Source organism: Epargyreus clarus, unplaced genomic scaffold (genome assembly GCF_041222505.1).
Source record: "Epargyreus clarus isolate Ecla_fem2 unplaced genomic scaffold, WU_Ecla_fem_2.2 ptg000003l, whole genome shotgun sequence".
In the NCBI taxonomy this organism is placed as follows: Eukaryota; Metazoa; Arthropoda; class Insecta; order Lepidoptera; family Hesperiidae; genus Epargyreus; species Epargyreus clarus.
This window is the reverse complement of record NW_027332211.1, coordinates 12,667,251-12,685,905: the sequence shown is the minus strand read 5'-3', so window position 1 is coordinate 12,685,905 and position 18,655 is coordinate 12,667,251. Positions and strand designations below refer to the sequence as shown.

Here is an 18,655-nt window from a genome sequence, read left to right as displayed (position 1 = left end):
AGCTCAAAGAATTAATAGTACCTATATTTTTTTGTCAATAATTAAGTAGATCTAGAATCAAATAAAAGTCAAATATAAATAGAAGATACATTTTTCAACTTTATTCAAACATTTACATAATTAAATAATAGTTACGGAAATTGTACACAATAAATAATCATGTAAAATAATAGTAAAATTTGTTATTATTAAATATGAAATAAAGCTTATAATGAGTTGTGAGCTTCCATTCAATATTCACTGTAAATCTAGTTCAGATAAAGCTATGTTTTGTTAAATTTTGAGGATATTCTATAGATTAGTAAAGATTACTCACTCCTAACAAGAAAATGTAACCAGTTTTGACAATTGAAATTGTCACTGTCATCTATTTTCGTGTTTGAAAAATATTAAAAAATGTAGTGTTTAGATCATTTACGAATGAAACGATATTTCTCCGCACTTTTTCTTCGATTTCGTTTTTTGCACCACTCAACTGCACATGTCGGCATTGTTCCGTGTAAATTACACCATGCCAGCCAATGACTGACACATTAGTCCGCCGTTTAGGCCATTTAATCGCTTCCTTCAATTACAAGGCGGTGAGATATCTAAACTTATCTATGCCTTATAACAGCAGGATTAAGTGTAAAAATGACAGAATATCCTGTTATTTTAATACATGATTTTGTTGTTTTGTTTTTTCACTAAGTTGTTATGAAAATATTCACTGACATAAATTATGATAAGAACGATATACTTAATTGTGTTCTTCAATGCGTGCACTTTACGGTATGACCGCTTTATCATGTTTTATTATATTTTATATCGTAATACTATATATTATGTTAGTGTTTTTCTATAACAAATAGTTGTTCCTTTACCATTGAACGAACACAAATTTAAATCCAATTAAGAAGAACACGTGAAGAGCTCATGCGTGGAAGCTCACATACAAATGTAACAAGTATAATAAATTATTATAGATGTTTTATTAAATATTTTATATGAGGGTTTCTTGGCAATGTATTACTCTTCCTCCTCGTCGTCTTCCGCATCCGAGACATCCGTAAAACAGTCTTGCTCTGCAGGGCTTACCTTCAAGAATTCGGACGCCGTCAATGGAACTGTAAAAAATATTATTTTACATTGTAAAAATTGTACGCTCATTTTTACTGTCTTACTAGATGAACTCAGTAACGTTTCATAGTTCTCTTCTGCTTAGTCCGATATAAGAATATAGAAAAAAACAGTGATAGCCTAGTGGTTAAGAAACTCGGCCTCTCCATCGAGGTTCAAATACCAGGCAAGCACATCTGATTTTTCAAAGTTATGTGCGTATTAGAAATTAACTATCACTAGCTAAACGGTGAAGGAAAACATCGCCAGGAAACCTGCATACCTGAGATATTTATAAAAAAAATCTCAAAGGTATGTGAAGTCTACCAATACGCACTGGCCAGCGCGGTGGACTATGGCTTAATCCTTCTCATTATGAGAGAAAGATCCGTGCCCAGAAGTCAGCAGTGGGACAGTAATGGGTTGTTGATGATAGTCCGATATTCCTCATGGGAATGGTTCGTTATAATAATAGGTAAAAAAAAACCAACAACACTAAGTATATACAAATAATTATAGTTGTTTGCGTTTCGGCATTTTATGTAATCATGTAAAATAAAAATATTCTTGGATGTGATAAAAATAAAATGGAATTAAATTATCAGACTTTTTTCTGACTATTTTCTTATAAATAATCATGTTATGACTGTATTTTTCTCTGTCGTTCCAGAGAATAGTTCACTTGTACATTCCATGCTTGATAAGTAACTTTTAAAATTAATTTTAAAATAATTAAATTATGTATAATATTTAACCTTCGCTATGTTGGACGCTGACTCCGAAATCTTGGAGAGGTGTGGGGGTCACGGGACGTCTTGCAACCTTTTCATCTGGGCCCTCATCATCCGAATCAAAAGGGATTTCTTCTTCATCACACTCATCCACCTATTAACATAAAACACCGTAATAGTAAATAAGTAATTAGTTGCGTCATTTACCTACTTTAATAACGTTAAAGTATGTATCAATTAAAAAAAAAATGTACAAATTTACTGAGATATAAGGTAGGTATAGTCCGCGCGAAACTGCTCTGATTATAGAAATGAGTCGCGTCGCCAGAGCAAATTGTATGACTACACCTGCTCGCGACGAATTCTATACTCCGTGACTTTATGAATCTTATTTATGATTTATTATACGAACGAAAACTTATTGATTTAAGAACAGAGACAGAGACTATTTATCCAAATTTAAAAGATGTTATATTATGTACCTACCTATCCATTATTATTCATGTTATCGTACTTTTACGAACGTTTAGCGTTAAATTTATAAATATAAATAGGTTACAAGAACTTAAGCAAATATAAAGCACAGAAATGATTACGTATTAACGAAATGTAAATTAAATGTTAACACGTCTAAATATAAAATTACACCGTCATTTATGGTAGGCACATACCGCTATATCGAAAGAATGTTGTATATTTTTAAAATCTTTCAGCGTCTGTGCATGCTCTGCCGTCGGTGTTGGCGTGGTGTCTTTATCGTTCACCTGCCCGCCATCTGTGTTTAGCGGCAATCCAGACTTTCGACGTTGCCGCAATCCACAAGCAGATTGTTCCGCCATGGTTTATTATCTGCAATAGAAAATTCTGTGTATTATTTAAATCGAGTTGTTTTTGGTTTTGAAGTTAGAGATGTATCTTTCTGAAGCATTCCAGCTTTGTCCTCAAGGGTAACGGCGCATATGTGGTCGACCTCAGGTGGGAATTTCAGTATCTGGGGTTGATTACAGATGTCTATGGGCCACAGTAGCCGCTTATCATAAGGTGGACTGCTGGTCGCTGCTCTAATGTGGCACGATGGAAAAATGTATTTTGCTAACTTCTTGATGCTTTGTCTCCTAAAAAATATTTTGTCATACTCGTATTTCTATATTATTGCAATTTCTATGTTGTTTTTCTTGTGCGGGTTAAATGGATAAGCACCGACTAATCCGAGAATCCTGACGTGGCTTCGTTCGATCGATATATTTCTAGGCAGATGCGCAGATTAACATTACCCTTCAATTAGAAAAAATGTAGGAATAATCTAACATTTATATTTTAACTTTTAAATTGTACTTTTCTATATGGTATGGTGCGACTGACATGACTCCGATATATCAGTGACAGCGACTAACGATATTGACTTACTAAGTAGCTATCCTTAAAATAATGAAAGAGTAACTTAATGTACAAATCAAGACCAAAATGCTAATAAGAACCAAATAACCACCAACCATTAAAAAGCTAATTCGTTTTTTGTTGCATCATCATCAACCCATTACTGACCCACTGCTGGGCACGGGTCTCCTCTCAGAATGAGAAGGATTAGGCCATAGTCCATTGCGCTGGCCAAGTGCGTATTGGTAGACTTCACATACCTTTTTTTTTTTTAATATATCAGGTATGCAGGTTTCCTTACGATGTTTTCCTCCACCGTTTAGCAAGTGATAATTAATTTCTAATACGCACATAACTTTGAAAAATCAAAGGTCGAGTCGAGAGGCCGAGTTTCTTAACCACTAGGCTATCACTGCTATATTTTTGTTGTATTATACAATAAAAAAAAGTTAGGTGTAACTTACCTCTTACGGTATAGACACGGCTAAGAAAAATTGAAGTCCAAATCTGTTTATTTTGGGGAGCACAACATGTGTTCTTTATTAGTTTTATGACTAGCCTTATTATTTTACGATACACGAATAACTGTGGGTAGACTGACAGAGCCGACTAACCAGATCGAGGCCTCACGTCCGAGGAAGCCTTACAGCATTAGTTGCAGATTACTGTAGTATTTTCTTTCAGTGGATAACAACCATTTCATGTTATGTCTATGAATATAAATAAAGTAAGTACTGTAAGTAAGTACAAAAAAATGTCATGGGCCGTTGTACTGTGTTGTCAAGTCTACATTGATTAAAATAATTTAATGTATTTTATCGTGTTTTAAGCCCTAAAAAGGTCTTCATTCATTTTAACAACCAGTGAGTCATCCACACAGTTGTGGGTAGAATCAGGACGTGCTCGGTTCTAGTGAAAAATAAAATTGTAAAAATATTAATAACAAAGCAACCTGTCAAAACGTAGCTAAGGACGCCTTTGGACGCCACTTGTTACCAAGCAACAATGCTTCTTGGAAACCAATAGCAGAGATTCTTGTCTGTTAACTAGCCAATCAACAAAGTATAAAATACATCTTGAAAACCAATAGCTACGCTTCTCCGTCATCCTGCCAATCAGTTGTAATATTATGTAATCGTTACTAAGCAACTTTGTTGTTGAAGTTTTGTCAGATAAATAATTTATTTTAGTTATAAATATGATTTAATTTAGTATGAATTAATTTAAAAGGTGCTATTTTACATATATTTATTGTTTTTTGTATATTATAATTAAGTCTTTTTTATATGCAAAATATTTCTATTTCGTCTTCGTCAGACGCAAACACCTGTAGCCAATATAATAACTCACAATGTGGAAACTTATTGAAATGTCAGTTATGTTCTCAGCCACGCTACTTCAAAGGTAATCGGGGCTTAAGGGTACATTTTGGGAAAGCTCATAAAAATGTCGAACACGTCGAATCCACAGAAATCACACAGACTGAAGCTTCAAGTGATTTCGTTAAAACTCTCGGGCGCCTCAAAGGTTCAATACCAGTGGTTAAGCGCATTCCTAGAGGTTCACGAGTCACTGTTGCAACCACCCTTAATACAATAATAAAAGATGTAGTAAATAAAAACGACTTACAAAGCTGGGAACATTTATTGACATTTCCATATGTTGTTTTACATGCAAAAAAGGATAGTCGCAGTTCACTCACACAAATAATAAAAACTAATTGCACCAGTTTAATAAAATACAATGACATCGTAATTAAATCCAAAACTTCCCACAAGAACAGTAATATTTTTAAAAAAGTTGAACAAAAAGTAACTGATGGAGATTTAAAAGGAGCTGCAACTATCCTTTTTTCTAATGATGTTATTGCTCCCGATTCCCCTGCTACTCTTTCGGCCCTTTTGGAAAAACATCCACCAGCTTCAATTCACGGCTCCCCTGAATTTCTTAATATTGAAGATGATCCACTACAAATTACACCAAAACAGGTATTAGCTGCTGTAATGTGTTTCAAAAATGGTTCCGCAGGTGGCCTTGATGGCTTAACACCACAACATCTAAAAGATCTTGTAGGCGGTCATGTTGGAGATGCAGGTCATCCATCCATCCATCCATCAGCCTTTTGAGGTCCACTGCTGGACATAGGCCTCCCCTAATTGGCGCCACTCCAACCGGTCCCGTGCCCTTTGAAGCCAGCGGTTTCCCGCCGTCTTCTTCAGGTCGTCGGTCCACCTGGTCGGGGGGCGGCCTGAACTCCTTTTGCCTACGCGTGGTCGCCACTCGAGGACCTTCCTTCCCCACCGGTTATCGGTCCTCCGAGCGATGTGGCCGGCCCATTGCCACTTCAGCCTGCTAATTTTGAGAGCTATGTCGGTAAGCTTAGTTCGTCTACGGATTTCATCGTTGCGAATCATGTCTCGTAGCGAAATACCAAGCATAGCCCTCTCCATAGCACGCTGAGCGACTCTGAGCTTTCGAACTAGGCCTACAGTAAACGACCACGTTTCGGCGCCGTATGTCATCACTGGCAACACACATGCACACACATGTGATGCAGGTCAGTTACTGTTAAATAGTATAACGCAGCTAATAAACATAATGTTAGCTGGTAAGGTTACCTCCGATGTAACCCACATTCTTTATGGCGCAAATATATGTGCATTAAAAAAAAAGGACGGTGGTATCAGACCAATAGCTGTGGGTTGCACCTTGCGTCGCCTGGCTTCCAAAATATGCTGCAATGTTATTAAACCTGATATATCTGAAAAGTTATCCCCTGTCCAGTTAGGTTTTGGAAGCCAGGGTGGGTGTGAGGCTGCAGTCCACGCAGCTAGAACTTTATTAATGAAAGAGAGAGGAGACGTGTTTTTGAAGTTGGATATAAAAAACGCTTTTAATTCGGTTGACAGGATCACCTTGCTGGATCAAGTAAAACAAGTTACTCCATCTATTTATCCTTTTCTTTGGCAGTGTTATGGTACTCCGTCAAAGTTAGTATACAAACATCATTTATTAAATTCATCTGTAGGTTGCCAGCAAGGTGATCCACTTGGTCCAGCAATTGTATCAAATTTAAATTCAAAATTTAACGTGTGGTATTTGGATGACGGCTCTCTAGGAGGTGACACAGAAACAGTTTTTACAGATTTTCAGGAAATTATGGATAAATTTAGCAATATTGGTCTTGAAGTAAATTTTTCAAAATGTGAACTTTTTGTTTCAAATTCCAAAAATGTAAATGAAAAAAATAGTATTATTGAACGATTTAAAACTTTGGCTCCTAATATCAAAATTTCAGATAAACATTCTTTACACCTCCTGGGCTCACCGATATTCCCAGAATCAATTCCATCTTTTATCGAAAACAATATTCATAATTTTAATGAAACTTCAGATCGTTTACTTAAAATTAATTCACACATGGCTCTTTTCATTATTCGATTTTGTTTATTTGTCCCTAAATTTACATATCTTTTGAGAAGTACACCCCTTTGGAAATTTAATGAACTTTGTTTAAAATTGGATGACATCATCATGAAAACTCTTTCGTCTGTTCTAAATTGTCATATGAATGAACGCGCTTGGACCCAGGCTTCATTACCCGTTAGGCATGGAGGCTTGGGTATACGTAAAATTTCGAGTGTTGCGCTACCAGCATTTTTATCTTCAGTCCATAAAACACAAAATTTAACTTCGGATATATTGTCTAAAATTTTTGAGGAACCTCAGATTACTTTTATGGATGAAGCTAAAGATGCTTGGTTACAGGCTGGACCAAATCTAAAATTTCCGGTACATTTAAATTTACAAAAATTATGGGACGAACCCCTCTGCATACTTGTACGACATCAGCTTCTTGATTCTGCACATGATATTGCAGAGAGGGCTCGTCTCCTTGCAGTAGCAGAGCGGGAGTCGGGGTTTTGGCTACAGGCATATCCTTCGGGAAATATAGGTACACTTTTAGACAATCTAACTCTATCAGTTTGTACTCGTTTGCGTCTGGGTGTAAAGACAGTTGAGCACCATCGCTGTCATTGCGGTGCAGACGTCGATGTATTTGGACACCATGGACTTTCTTGTCAGCGCAGTGCTGGTCGCTTATCGCGCCACGCCACCATCAATGACGTCATTCGTCGGGCTTTTGTCACCGTCAATGTGCCGGCTTGTTTAGAGCCGAATGGTCTCGCACGTGACGATGGCAAGCGGCCTGACGGTATGACGTTAATACCCTGGAAGGGGGGAAGGATGTTGGTGTGGGACGCTACGTGTGTCGACACACTGGCTCCTTCTCACCTCCAGGCATCATCATCTGGCGCGGGGGCGGCGGCTACTGCTGCTGAAAACGCCAAGCGTCATAAATATGTTAGTTTGTGTAATAACTACATATTTGTGGCGTTTGGTGTTGAAACTTTAGGTCCATGGGGCCCGGATGCTTGGCAGTTGTATAAACAACTGTCAACACGATTGGTCGACGTCTCTGGAGATCCAGGAGCTGGCACGCATTTCGCTCAACGAATTGCTATAGCAATTCAAAGAGGAAATGCTGCCAGCATCTTGGGTACCTTGCCCAAGGACAGCGATGGTGATCATTTTTTATGGTAGTTTTTATGTTTTTATATTTTTGTATTTCGTTTTTGTATATATGTACATTTTGTAAATAAGTTTCTATTAGTAAAAAAAAAAAAAAAAAAAAAAAAAAAAAAAAAAAAAAAAAAAAAAAAAAAAAAAAAAAAAAAAAAAGTACTATTTTATATTAAAAGACAATTTTTTGAGTCATCTAATAAGTAAATGCCTGTTTCAAATCATGGCCCTAATTTGAAAATGAGGTGATTTAAATTTTTAATAATTTATTACAAAGTCCCAGCAATCTATCTTTTATCTATAAGTATCTCTTATAGATTTATTTTATTTATTTGTTATAGATATATTTTATCTATAAATGCCTCTTTAAAAGTTATGATATATACAAAATATTTAAATAGAAAACTATTATATTCTGTTAAAAATACCAGCATCGCCATTTTTTAGCGTTCGGTATGATTTTCCTCGCCTAAGGTTTGTCTCCCCTGCCATTTGTATGGATTCACGTAAAAGTAGGTATTTTGTATTAATTATTGGCATACCACGTGTTTCATAAGATTTTGTTAATTGTAGAAGTAAGCAAAAGTAGAGCGTCTTGTCACATGGGTTATCGTCGTTAATAAGAAGCTTGGATATTAACGATATCACATTTTTATAACGTTACATTAAAGTAATAAGTGACTCATTTGATACTACAGTTTAAAAACAGATGCGGGTAGGTGAAGTGGGGACGACACCTTGGCGGCGCTCGAATTAACAGAGAGCGACATTCTGGTCGGAGACTTCAGCAAGAGCAGTCGAATAACGGAGATACTTGTGTAGTTATAATACTTCTAATCACTAGTGTGAACTTACTTACGTATAATTGTTATATCGTTACTCTGATTTCATCAGAAGTGTACAAGAACCAGCTCACAATCATGGACGGCGATTCGTAAGTACGAACATACTTGACACAGGAATAAAAACCGTGAGTTAAAACATTATTTTGTCATATGTGAATTTATCTTGGTAAAATAAGTAAAAATGGGGGTAGATAAATGTCGTTGATGTAAGGGCAAACTCATTTGAATTAAGAAAATGGATAGATTGAGACTAGTAATTCAATGAAATGTTAATACCCTCTGAAAATGATATACTTAAATTTTGTGAACAAACTTTACTCTTAGCAAATTACTTGCTAACATTGTAAACTGAGGTGTTTACTTCAAAATAAGTGCATTTTCTGTGAAGAAGTGTCTAAAAGTAATTTTGCAAGGCAGTTCTTGTGGTAAATCTGTCCATTTGGTTAAAGTCTGTGGTGTAAAAAGTAAATCCTAATTGTTCTAAAGTTACACCTACTTTGAAATATATAGAAATACACGTACTTATGAAAATATTTTAAGGATCTTTAATCTTAAATGTCAGGCTTTATAGATGTGGGAACCTAATGGTTGTTAATATAGGCTAATGTACGCCAGAAATTGCATACAGGTTAGATTTGAATTTATTTTTGATAACTTTTAATGTTTCAAACTGGGTTTACGTATATGCGTTTGTTATTATTGTATGGAGGGGACTATGCGGTAGCAACAAACGCAGTTACAGAGTACAGTATACCTACTTGATATAAGTGACACGTTTATTAAGTTGCAAAATTTTGATTATTCATAATTGTACAGAAATGTATAATATCTACGTGGTACATATTTAACTGACTGCAAATAAGTATCACGACCACGGTATTCAGTGGCTGAGTGTACCCACGAGGGAAATGGTAAATGAGTTTAAGGTTTGTTTTTTTTTTTGGATATTAATTGACTATATTTAAAAATTCACATCTACATTGTTCACACTTTCATTTTATAAATCAATGAAAGTTTCCTTTTGATTTCATATACTTGATACGTAATTGTTATGAAAGAAGCATACGTACGTTGCCAAATTTAGCATTCCATCAATTCTAGGCGAACTCACGCAGTACTGTGTACTACTGTGTTTTGACTCCCATAAAGAATAAATGCACATTAGTTAATGATCTATGAGAAAACTGAGAAACTTATGCGCAGCGGTCTTTGGAATATTATATATAAAAAAAAAACAACCTCCCATTTCACTTATACATAATATTAAATGTCTGTTTTAAATTTAGTATGCAACGTTTCGTTTTGTATTAATATTTCTTTACATCTCGTAATTTTAAACCTTTATTGAATTTGAATTTGACACATTACACGTCCTTTTGGTTTGAAAATTGGGCACTATCAAATACTGGTAAATGAAGTTTGTACCTTAAACGTTGAGGCGCTTAGACTATCGATATTATCAATTATGTGAGCCACTTACGAAATGATAAACGGGATCCACTTTGTATGGGATTGAGAATAAATTATTTTAAGTAAAATAATAATAATAATAATAAATTGATGCTTTTATAACTTGAGCTTAGTTCTATTTACAAGTTACAGCAATTAAGTTATTATACGTACATATTTAAAATGAGTCTTGCCTGCGACTTTGTTCATGTGGATTCAGAATATAGTTTGAATTGCATTTTTAAAACGAGTCTTGCCTGCGACTTTGTTCATGTGGATTCAAAATATAATTTGAATTGCATTTTTAAAACGAGTCTTGCCTGCGACTTTGTTCATGTGGATTCAAAATATAATTTGAATTATACAATGCCCTCTGTCAAGATCACGGAGTACATTGGTAATTTGAAATTCTCCATTACCTGGTCATGTAATGTTTTAAAAAAAAATGTATATTTTTGACATCAACTTCGTAGTTTTGGTTTTAATGCATTTTCAAACATACAAACCGACAGACAAAAATTTTTCTTTTTCAAATATATTCGATGTAAACACGTGAAGATTTCATTCTTATTATATGTATATCATAGCCGAATGAATAATAATGTTGTTTAATAATGTAATCAAATAAAACCATAGGTACATTTCGATGGGATTTTCTTATACAATAATTTACTTTTCATATAAATTTCATACGGTTCACAACTGCGTCATGTCTAGGTTTTCTCTATAGAAACATCGAGCGTCTCCTTGAGAGTGTTGGTTGTAAATGATACATATTATATTAATATAATCTATACAGATATTACGCACTAATATATTTTTATTACAAACTATATAAAAGTCAGGTGAAGCCGAGGCGTTTGAAATATATATAATGAATATGAATTGTTCGGTAATAAGGTGTATCATAAGATAGTTTGACTAACTGTTTGTTTGGCTGGCTGGTATAAAATCATGATCAACTTTAATAGACCTTTTTCAGGTCATAGAAATTTTAGGTTGTGATTGATAAGGAGCCACATGTTATGTAAAACAGTTATAGTTTTAAATCTGACGATCGTGATGAGACAAAATTAGAATTGGACAAGATTATTAAAATCATGTCATGTCAAAGTATTTCAAAATTTTTAAATAAATCTGACCGTTCAAAGTAGGTAAAACTCGAATTCAAATATTCCGTTACATACATACAGGTCAAGTTAATAAAAGCGTGGCAAAAATAAAAGCGTGTTTAAAAAAAATCTTTTATCAGTTGTAGACACAAATAAGTATAGTTAAATAATGGCCGGTTTCTGAAGTCATTTTTCTTGGTAGGTAGTTTACGAGTATGTATTCAATCTATCGGAAACTATCCGTTTGATAACTACCTACGAAAAAAAAAATCCGCTTCCGAGGAACTCAATGTAAGACAAAGTCTGTTTAAACTCCGTTTAGATTAACGGACCATTTTAATGTGTTTATTCTTTCCATAACATTATTTGATTTTTTTAAAAAACGACGTTTTGCGTAAAGTCTGGCAAATCTTGCTTAGTATAATGCATAACTTTTACAGTAAAATAGCCCAAACTATAACTTCCTTATGGGAATCTTGATTTAAAACTTTTGGTGAAAAAAAAAAAGTTAAGCTTATTACACAATTGACAAGTATGTCGCTGACGTGAACGCATGGGTCCTTCGCTTTATTAATTAAATTTTGAAATTCATGCAATAGTATGTATTATTATAACTGAATATAAATTCAATTTAATGTAATGAAATTTCTTTCGGACTTTCAAAAGTGGGTTATGTGGCCCTACTTTGAAAGAAATAATGTGAATTTGTGATAAATAACGTAAAAAATTGGGTTCATACAACTTATTACGTGTTGTACTTATTGTGTGAAATTCATGCTTTGTTTACCATTATTTAGTCTTTAACTTTGATATCATTCATTTCAAATATTCACGATATATTATTATTTTGATACTGCTTCATCAGTTGATAAAAGACGTACGTTGGAAAGGCAACTATTTGTATAAAATAACATTGTAATAATTAAAAGAAGTACTAAGTAGTAATAAAATAATGTTATAATAGTATTTTGAGTCGCACAGATTCATTTAGTGGCCAACTATAGATCTATCTATCTATCAGTATAACAGTTATTGAACAGGTTGTTGAGCATTCCGAAATGGACTAATAAGATAAACGTCGTTATTCTGATGCGTAACTTTATCGAATCAATAGTTGTTGGAGATTTAACTATTGGACTAAAAATCCAGACATAAGTAAAGTGGGCAGCTAGATGTTGTCATTACTGTAGGTGTAGGAAACTTTGTGGTTTGATTTTTATTTATCTGGAGTTAAGATGGATTAGTGCAGATGCCTCGAGCAGTGTGATGTTCGCGGGTGTCTCTTGGTGATGCATATGGTGGGGTTGACCCAAGGCATTGAGTACCTTGAAGACATTAAGTGAATATTGCATTTTTAGAGTAAATTTGAGTTGAGCACTGGCCGAATGTTATCGTAAGCAAGGTATAAAAACTGCGGTGATACATGACTAGAGTGATCCTATATGAACATCACCTAGTTATAACCGTGTTTTTATTATTTAACAATGGTCTAATGCATTCGCTTCAATACCTGTCGCGCATATGACATTTATGTAAAGAGTCCTTATGAACTATGCCTGCAACAGAAATCCGTGGTGAACACTGTTGGGGCAGATTTATAACCTAGGTAATACACAACTAGTGTGATTCTATATGAACATCACCTAGTTTAAGCCTTGGTTCGGATCAACAGTTCGGGCCTTTTACATGCGAGTCGGTATTGCAAGAAAATGCGTATAGTTAAAGCCATGTTTTTGATAAACAGTTCGGGCCTCTTACGTGCGAGTCGGTATTACAAGAAAATGTGTAACTCTTCTGGACTTAGGCATTAAACAACTGGTTTTCTTTTGCAGCTCTTGCATCAGACCATACACGATCGAGGACGAACGTGTGAGCAGGACGGCCGAATGTTATCGTCGTTAATAAGAAGCTTGGATATTAACGATATCACATTTTTATAACGTTACATTAAAGTAATAAGTGACTCATTTGATACTACAGTTTAAAAACAGATGCGGGTAGGTGAAGTGGGGACGACACCTTGGCGGCGCTCGAATTAACAGAGAGCGACATTCTGGTCGGAGACTTCAGCAAGAGCAGTCGAATAACGGAGATACTTGTGTAGTTATAATACTTCTAATCACTAGTGTGAACTTACTTACGTATAATTGTTATATCGTTACTCTGTACCGTTTATGTGACTATATTATTACATGACTTCAAGACCTTCAAGACGAGTTTGATTTCACATGTGACAATCATACGATGACAATAATTATAATATACGTTATTGTTAGTCTGTATGAAGAAAATGTATCAAGTCTGCGTAAGAAGCTGATTAGATCTAATAGATTGATGTTTTCTGCTTTGATAAGACTGATGTAGCAAAAAAGCATGCAGTCCACTTGACGATAAATGGTCATTGGCTAAATTGCCTAAGTCTGTAATCATATGGAACAGAGATTGTGCCTGAAGTTTGTTGATGCGTGGCCACTCCTGAGGATAAAGATAGGCTGCCTCATATGAGTCAGGCGGCTTCTACACCTAAGCCTAAGGTAGAACCTTTTGCGGTTCGACTCCGGCGTCACCACCGCCACACCTATTTCTGCCTAATAGCAGCAGTGTTAGGCGCTGCTGTGTTCCGTTTTGAAGGGAGTGGTAAGGGAGACATACTTCTCCGAGGCGTTCCAGCTTAGTCGTCAGGGGTAGCGGCACATCTGTGGCCGACCTCAGGTAGGAATACTAAATCCTATCTGGGGTTGATTACAGATGTCCATAGGCGGCAGTAGCCACTTACCATCAGGTGGACTGCATGCTATCTGCTACGCTTATATTATAAAAAAAAATACACCTTTCGACCTAAATGCAAAACTGCTTCATGTAAGAAACAGGTGTGACAGTAGTATTTCCACAATCAAACACACCTACTAATTTTAAGTACGAGTAAGTTAATTTTTAAAGTGATTGAGTGAGTTAAAATTATTATTGTTACAAATTTTACTCGATAATGTGGACGTACCTTGAAGCCTTATGACTGTAATTTGCTATATTTCTGTTCACGATGAGTCATGCTTTGACATTAAACGATACGTAGAATAAATGTGGTCTTTCGTGGGCAGACTCCAAGGGCACCACCACTACGCCTATTTCTGCCTTATAATAACAATTTACACATACACAATATGCAATACTGTATTCTCGCTTGAAGGATAGGAGAGACACTCTAACATAATCGTACCTATTTATGCGGCGTTCTAAATAAGTTTTTGGGGAAAGCAACCCATCTGTGCCTGACTTCATTTACAACTCTACCTTACGATGCGGTAATTAGGTGCTAACCTAATTGTCACACGCACATAAATTTAAAAAAATCTGAGATTCATGCTTATAATTTGGACCTAGGACCTTCCAAGTAAGAGGTCAAGATTCGAAGCACTAGACTACATTGCAATGTGTCCTATTTAGATTTAATACTGTTCAAAAACACCTAAGACAATAACTTAATAGATTTTCCTTGACTTATCTACGTTACATTGCATGCTTACTTGTGGACTGACCTACGACAAGGTTTCATGACTGATGCCTAGTGACAACAATCAGGGCCGACTGCCCTACGAAGTATGTGTAAGCACTAGCGGTCACCCATCCTGGGTGACACGACACTCGATGCTGACCTAATTTGTGCCTGACATGTTATGTTAAATAATTTCTTATTTTCTTATTAGGTACTGTTGGAATATAGCAAAAACTCAAGCCTCTTATAATGTATAATATTCAAGTAGGTTATATATGATAAAGCTGGCAGCTGAAAAACATATATTTTTACTTCTTCTAATTTGTCATTCTGTCAATGATTCGATATAATAAAAAGTATCTTTTTGGAGTGAATTTTATTTTATTATATTTCATAGTTTATTTTCTCGTTCTCCTGTGGCCTATTCCCAACAGGTTATGGGCCCAGGCTACGCTATCGTAAAATATTGAAAAATATAGTCATCTACTAAGTATAAAATTTATGTAATATTTCAAACATGGAGTCGCGGAAGAAAAAGACACATGAAAAATGTTTGATGGCGAACGGCGATGGCAAACAATAATATATAAGTGTCTAAACCAATACCGTCTACGGCGAAAACAATAATGGATGACTTAAATAAAATTACGAATGGAGAATTTTTTTTGGCTACACAATTATTTTGACTGCGTAAGAAACAACTTAATTTGGAATTGCGACCAGATATCAAACGCTGATACAACTTCTTTTAATGATTGAGTAATATGATCACTAACTTGGTGCTAAACTTGATTAAATGGATCAATGGATGAAATGGATCGACGGATTATGGATCAAAGGATGAAACGAATCGACGGAATGCATATAATTCAATGTCTCATCTTTTAGATTCAATGAATACATTCAAAATGTTCAAAGTAAAATTGAGACCTGAAACAACTGAACTTCAAATATCACACGCTTGTAAAAATATAAATTTTAATATAGAAAAATGTGTAAACTACTACAAGAATACTTACTACATCATGCAGATACACAAGCTAATATGAATTTTTATCATGGAAACTGTTGGTGTAAAAATTATATTTTTTGCGATCTGAACCCGTCGCTATTACTGATGCTAACTGTCATTATATCAAGTACCTAATTGCAACAAAATGGAGACAGTAGTAGCTATATAACTGTAAATGCATTGGACACTGCAAATAAAAATAAGGACAGTTTCGCTTTTATGTCTTAAAAATGAAATTTATTTGATTTTTGTTCCAATTCTAACCCTGACACTTGTTTTTCTTTTAGATTTGAAAACTCTGATCACTTTGAAAATACAAAGGATTAATATGTGTCAAATGACAGACTACGTTTAAAATTGGAGGAGCTAAAGATTTGGTAAAGGTCAAAAACAAGAATTTAAAATTCTATACTGTTCACCAAAAGTTCTGTGGAACTTTAGTTCTATGGAACTTAAGCTGTACCTATGCAGCTTCTTAGTAAATCGAATTGAATAATAAAAGGTATGTGCCGGTTATTAAAAAATGAAGGGCATATTTATAAAAATAGTAAATGTCTAATATGTAGTATAAAGGATGATAGTATCATTATTTTTCATAAAATGATAGATCACAGTATAAAATAAACTTAATTCAAAGTTAGAAATCGTATTAGTTATGGCACAAACGGTCATTTGAATAAACAGAAATTAAATTTGAATAGCAGTGATAGCCTAATGGTTAAGAAACCTGACCTGTCTAACGAAGGGTCCGAGGTTCAAATCCCAGGCAATCACCTCTGAATTTTTTCAAAGTTATGTGTGTATTAGAAATTAATTATTACTTGCTTAAAAGGTAAAGGAAAACATCGTGAAGAAATCTTCTACACCTGAAAGATTTATATAATAAAAAATCTGAAAGGTATGTGAGTCTACCAATACTCACTTGGCTAACGCGATGGATTATGACCTAAACCTTCTCATTCTGATAAGAGACTCATGCCCAGCAGTGGGACAATAAATGGGTTGATAAAATTTGAATATTTTTAAAGATTTTATTATTGACCGTCATGTGACAATCTTTAATACTTATATGTAATCTGTGATCTTGAATTTCTGAAAGTCAAGACTGACCAGCTAATGGTAAAAAAAAAACATTTTTTTTTTTATTATTCACTGTGATGTTTGCGATTCGATAACGTCGACTTCCTTTGATGACAAAAATTGTCTTTATGTTACATGTATTTTAAATGGGAAATAAGTATCATTTTAAAAGTCTAAAAGTGAAAATGTATCCTATAGTAACATTATTCATTTACATTATGATAATGATCGAGAATATATTTCTGAAATAATGAACTTATGGAGTTTTTGTTGGCAAGGTAATTATGTATCATTAAAATTTACCTTATAAAACACAATAAAATGGTGAAACAGAGCAAATGAATCGTATATTAACCGAAATGGTTGTAAATGCGAAATTAAATAAAGCTTTTGGGGTGAAGCTGTTACAACAGTCATATACCTACTTATATTTATAAAAATATACATATTCCCCACTAAAGCTCTGATAATAAATAAATAAAACACCATGTAAATTGTGGCAAGGTAAAAACAAAATCGATCATATTAAAATGTTTTGGTGCTACTGCTACGTTCGTAACACAGTTAGCAAGATTAAAGATAAAAATATTTTAGATCCAGCCTAGTTGGTAAAGATTTTAATGGATATACATTATTAAATATTAAAAGTAATGAAATGTCCATAGCTGCTAAGCAGATCATGTAGTTGATGAATTAAATATTGAAAATAATGACAACAAACATTGAGCATTACATATCAATATAAAATTTAGAAAGCCTGACTCTGATTCAGCGAAACTAATTGAAAGCTAACAACAACATTCCTTAAATGATAATGCGTCAACAATAACTATTAAATACTTGATCAATCCCTGAATTATTATATACGGATGCACAATCCTGATAGCTGATTTTTATTAAGTACTTTGCAATAATTACCTAAATAATTTAAAGGTATTTTAAGGTGCCTATTAAATGGTGAAAAGCAGTACAAAGTGAAATTAAACCACAAAGGAGCAATCAAATCTGATATTTTGTTTACAGACCTAAATATGTTAACATTATTAGTTGCAAGTGGGTCTTTACCACAAAAAATAATGAACTAAGTAGGTAAATCAGAAAAAATAACAAAGCTCGTTTAGTTGCTCGAAGTTTCACTAAGAAATTCAGTTTCAGTAAGAAATTTTACAAGATTAAGATGTAACGTTCGCACCAATGGCCAGATTTACTACATTTGGATAGATTTAAATGTACACCATATGGACGAAAATACTACCTTTGTAAATTTCATTTGATATAATTAGAAAAATATATTATAATGGTTTTCATACAGAGAATATTTATATGGTAGTACCAGAAGGTAAAGGTTGCTAAAGATAAAGAAGGTTGCCTAAAGATAATAAAGTAAGTAAATTAAATAAAAGCTTTAACGGCTTAAAGCAGACATCTCGGCTTTGGTTTGAACGTCTTCATGTTATACTTAAATATAGGGTTTAAAAACTCTTAAAGGTACATTCTCATGCAGATGCATGTAGATAAATGTTTAAATATACCTATATAAGATAAATTAATACGGATAAGAATATATATATATGTATAGAATAAGATATATGTATAGTCCCACACGTATGTATATGGTTTAATAATTTCAACAAAATAAGCATTATAAATTTGCAAAAACATTTTAATGCAAATAATTTATATTACAAATACAAAATAAATAACATAATTTCTTGATATAGATGTTGAAAGAATAGCAAATACAATATCACTTAATCAGTCTACTAATGTGCAAAATGTGTTAAAAATATTCTATAAGTGTAATTTATCCTAATCACTTTCCTTATAAATTATTCAGTATTAAATACTAACTTATGCCATGTTGCACATTGTAG

At 34.0% G+C, this 18,655-nt stretch overlaps 2 protein-coding genes across 2 annotated transcripts; one reads left to right on the top strand and one right to left on the bottom strand.

Annotated features, from left to right (window-relative positions):
* Positions 1-75: 75 nt before the first annotated feature.
* Positions 76-3,851, bottom strand: LOC140754437 (uncharacterized). The gene is made up of 4 exons (XM_073089451.1): positions 3,671-3,851; positions 2,501-2,678; positions 1,854-1,983; positions 76-1,106 (listed from the first exon to the last, which is right to left on the bottom strand). Exons 2-4 carry the CDS (start codon positions 2,666-2,668, stop codon positions 1,009-1,011), a joined length of 396 nt encoding a protein of 131 aa, XP_072945552.1. The 5' UTR covers positions 2,669-2,678; positions 3,671-3,851; the 3' UTR covers positions 76-1,008.
* A 2,421-nt stretch (positions 3,852-6,272) lies between these two features.
* Positions 6,273-7,877, top strand: LOC140754400 (uncharacterized). The gene has a single exon (XM_073089408.1). The coding sequence runs from the start codon at positions 6,366-6,368 to the stop codon at positions 7,809-7,811; it is 1,446 nt and encodes a 481-aa protein (XP_072945509.1). The 5' UTR covers positions 6,273-6,365; the 3' UTR covers positions 7,812-7,877.
* Positions 7,878-18,655: the final 10,778 nt, after the last annotated feature.

What these genes read in the sequence shown, in the direction of transcription:
- LOC140754437 (XM_073089451.1), bottom strand. Translation starts at nt 2,668, where the DNA reads ATGGCGGAACAATCTGCTTGTGGATTGCGGCAACGTCGAAAGTCTGGA. An exon ending in AACATTCTTTCGATATAGCG is followed by an intron (nt 1,984 to 2,500) that starts GTATGTGCCTAC and finishes TTATGTTAATAG; the next exon opens with GTGGATGAGTGTGATGAAGA. An exon ending in CAGCGTCCAACATAGCGAAG is followed by an intron (nt 1,107 to 1,853) that starts GTTAAATATTAT and finishes TATTTTTTACAG; the next exon opens with TTCCATTGACGGCGTCCGAA.
- LOC140754400 (XM_073089408.1), top strand. Translation starts at nt 6,366, where the DNA reads ATGGATAAATTTAGCAATATTGGTCTTGAAGTAAATTTTTCAAAATGT.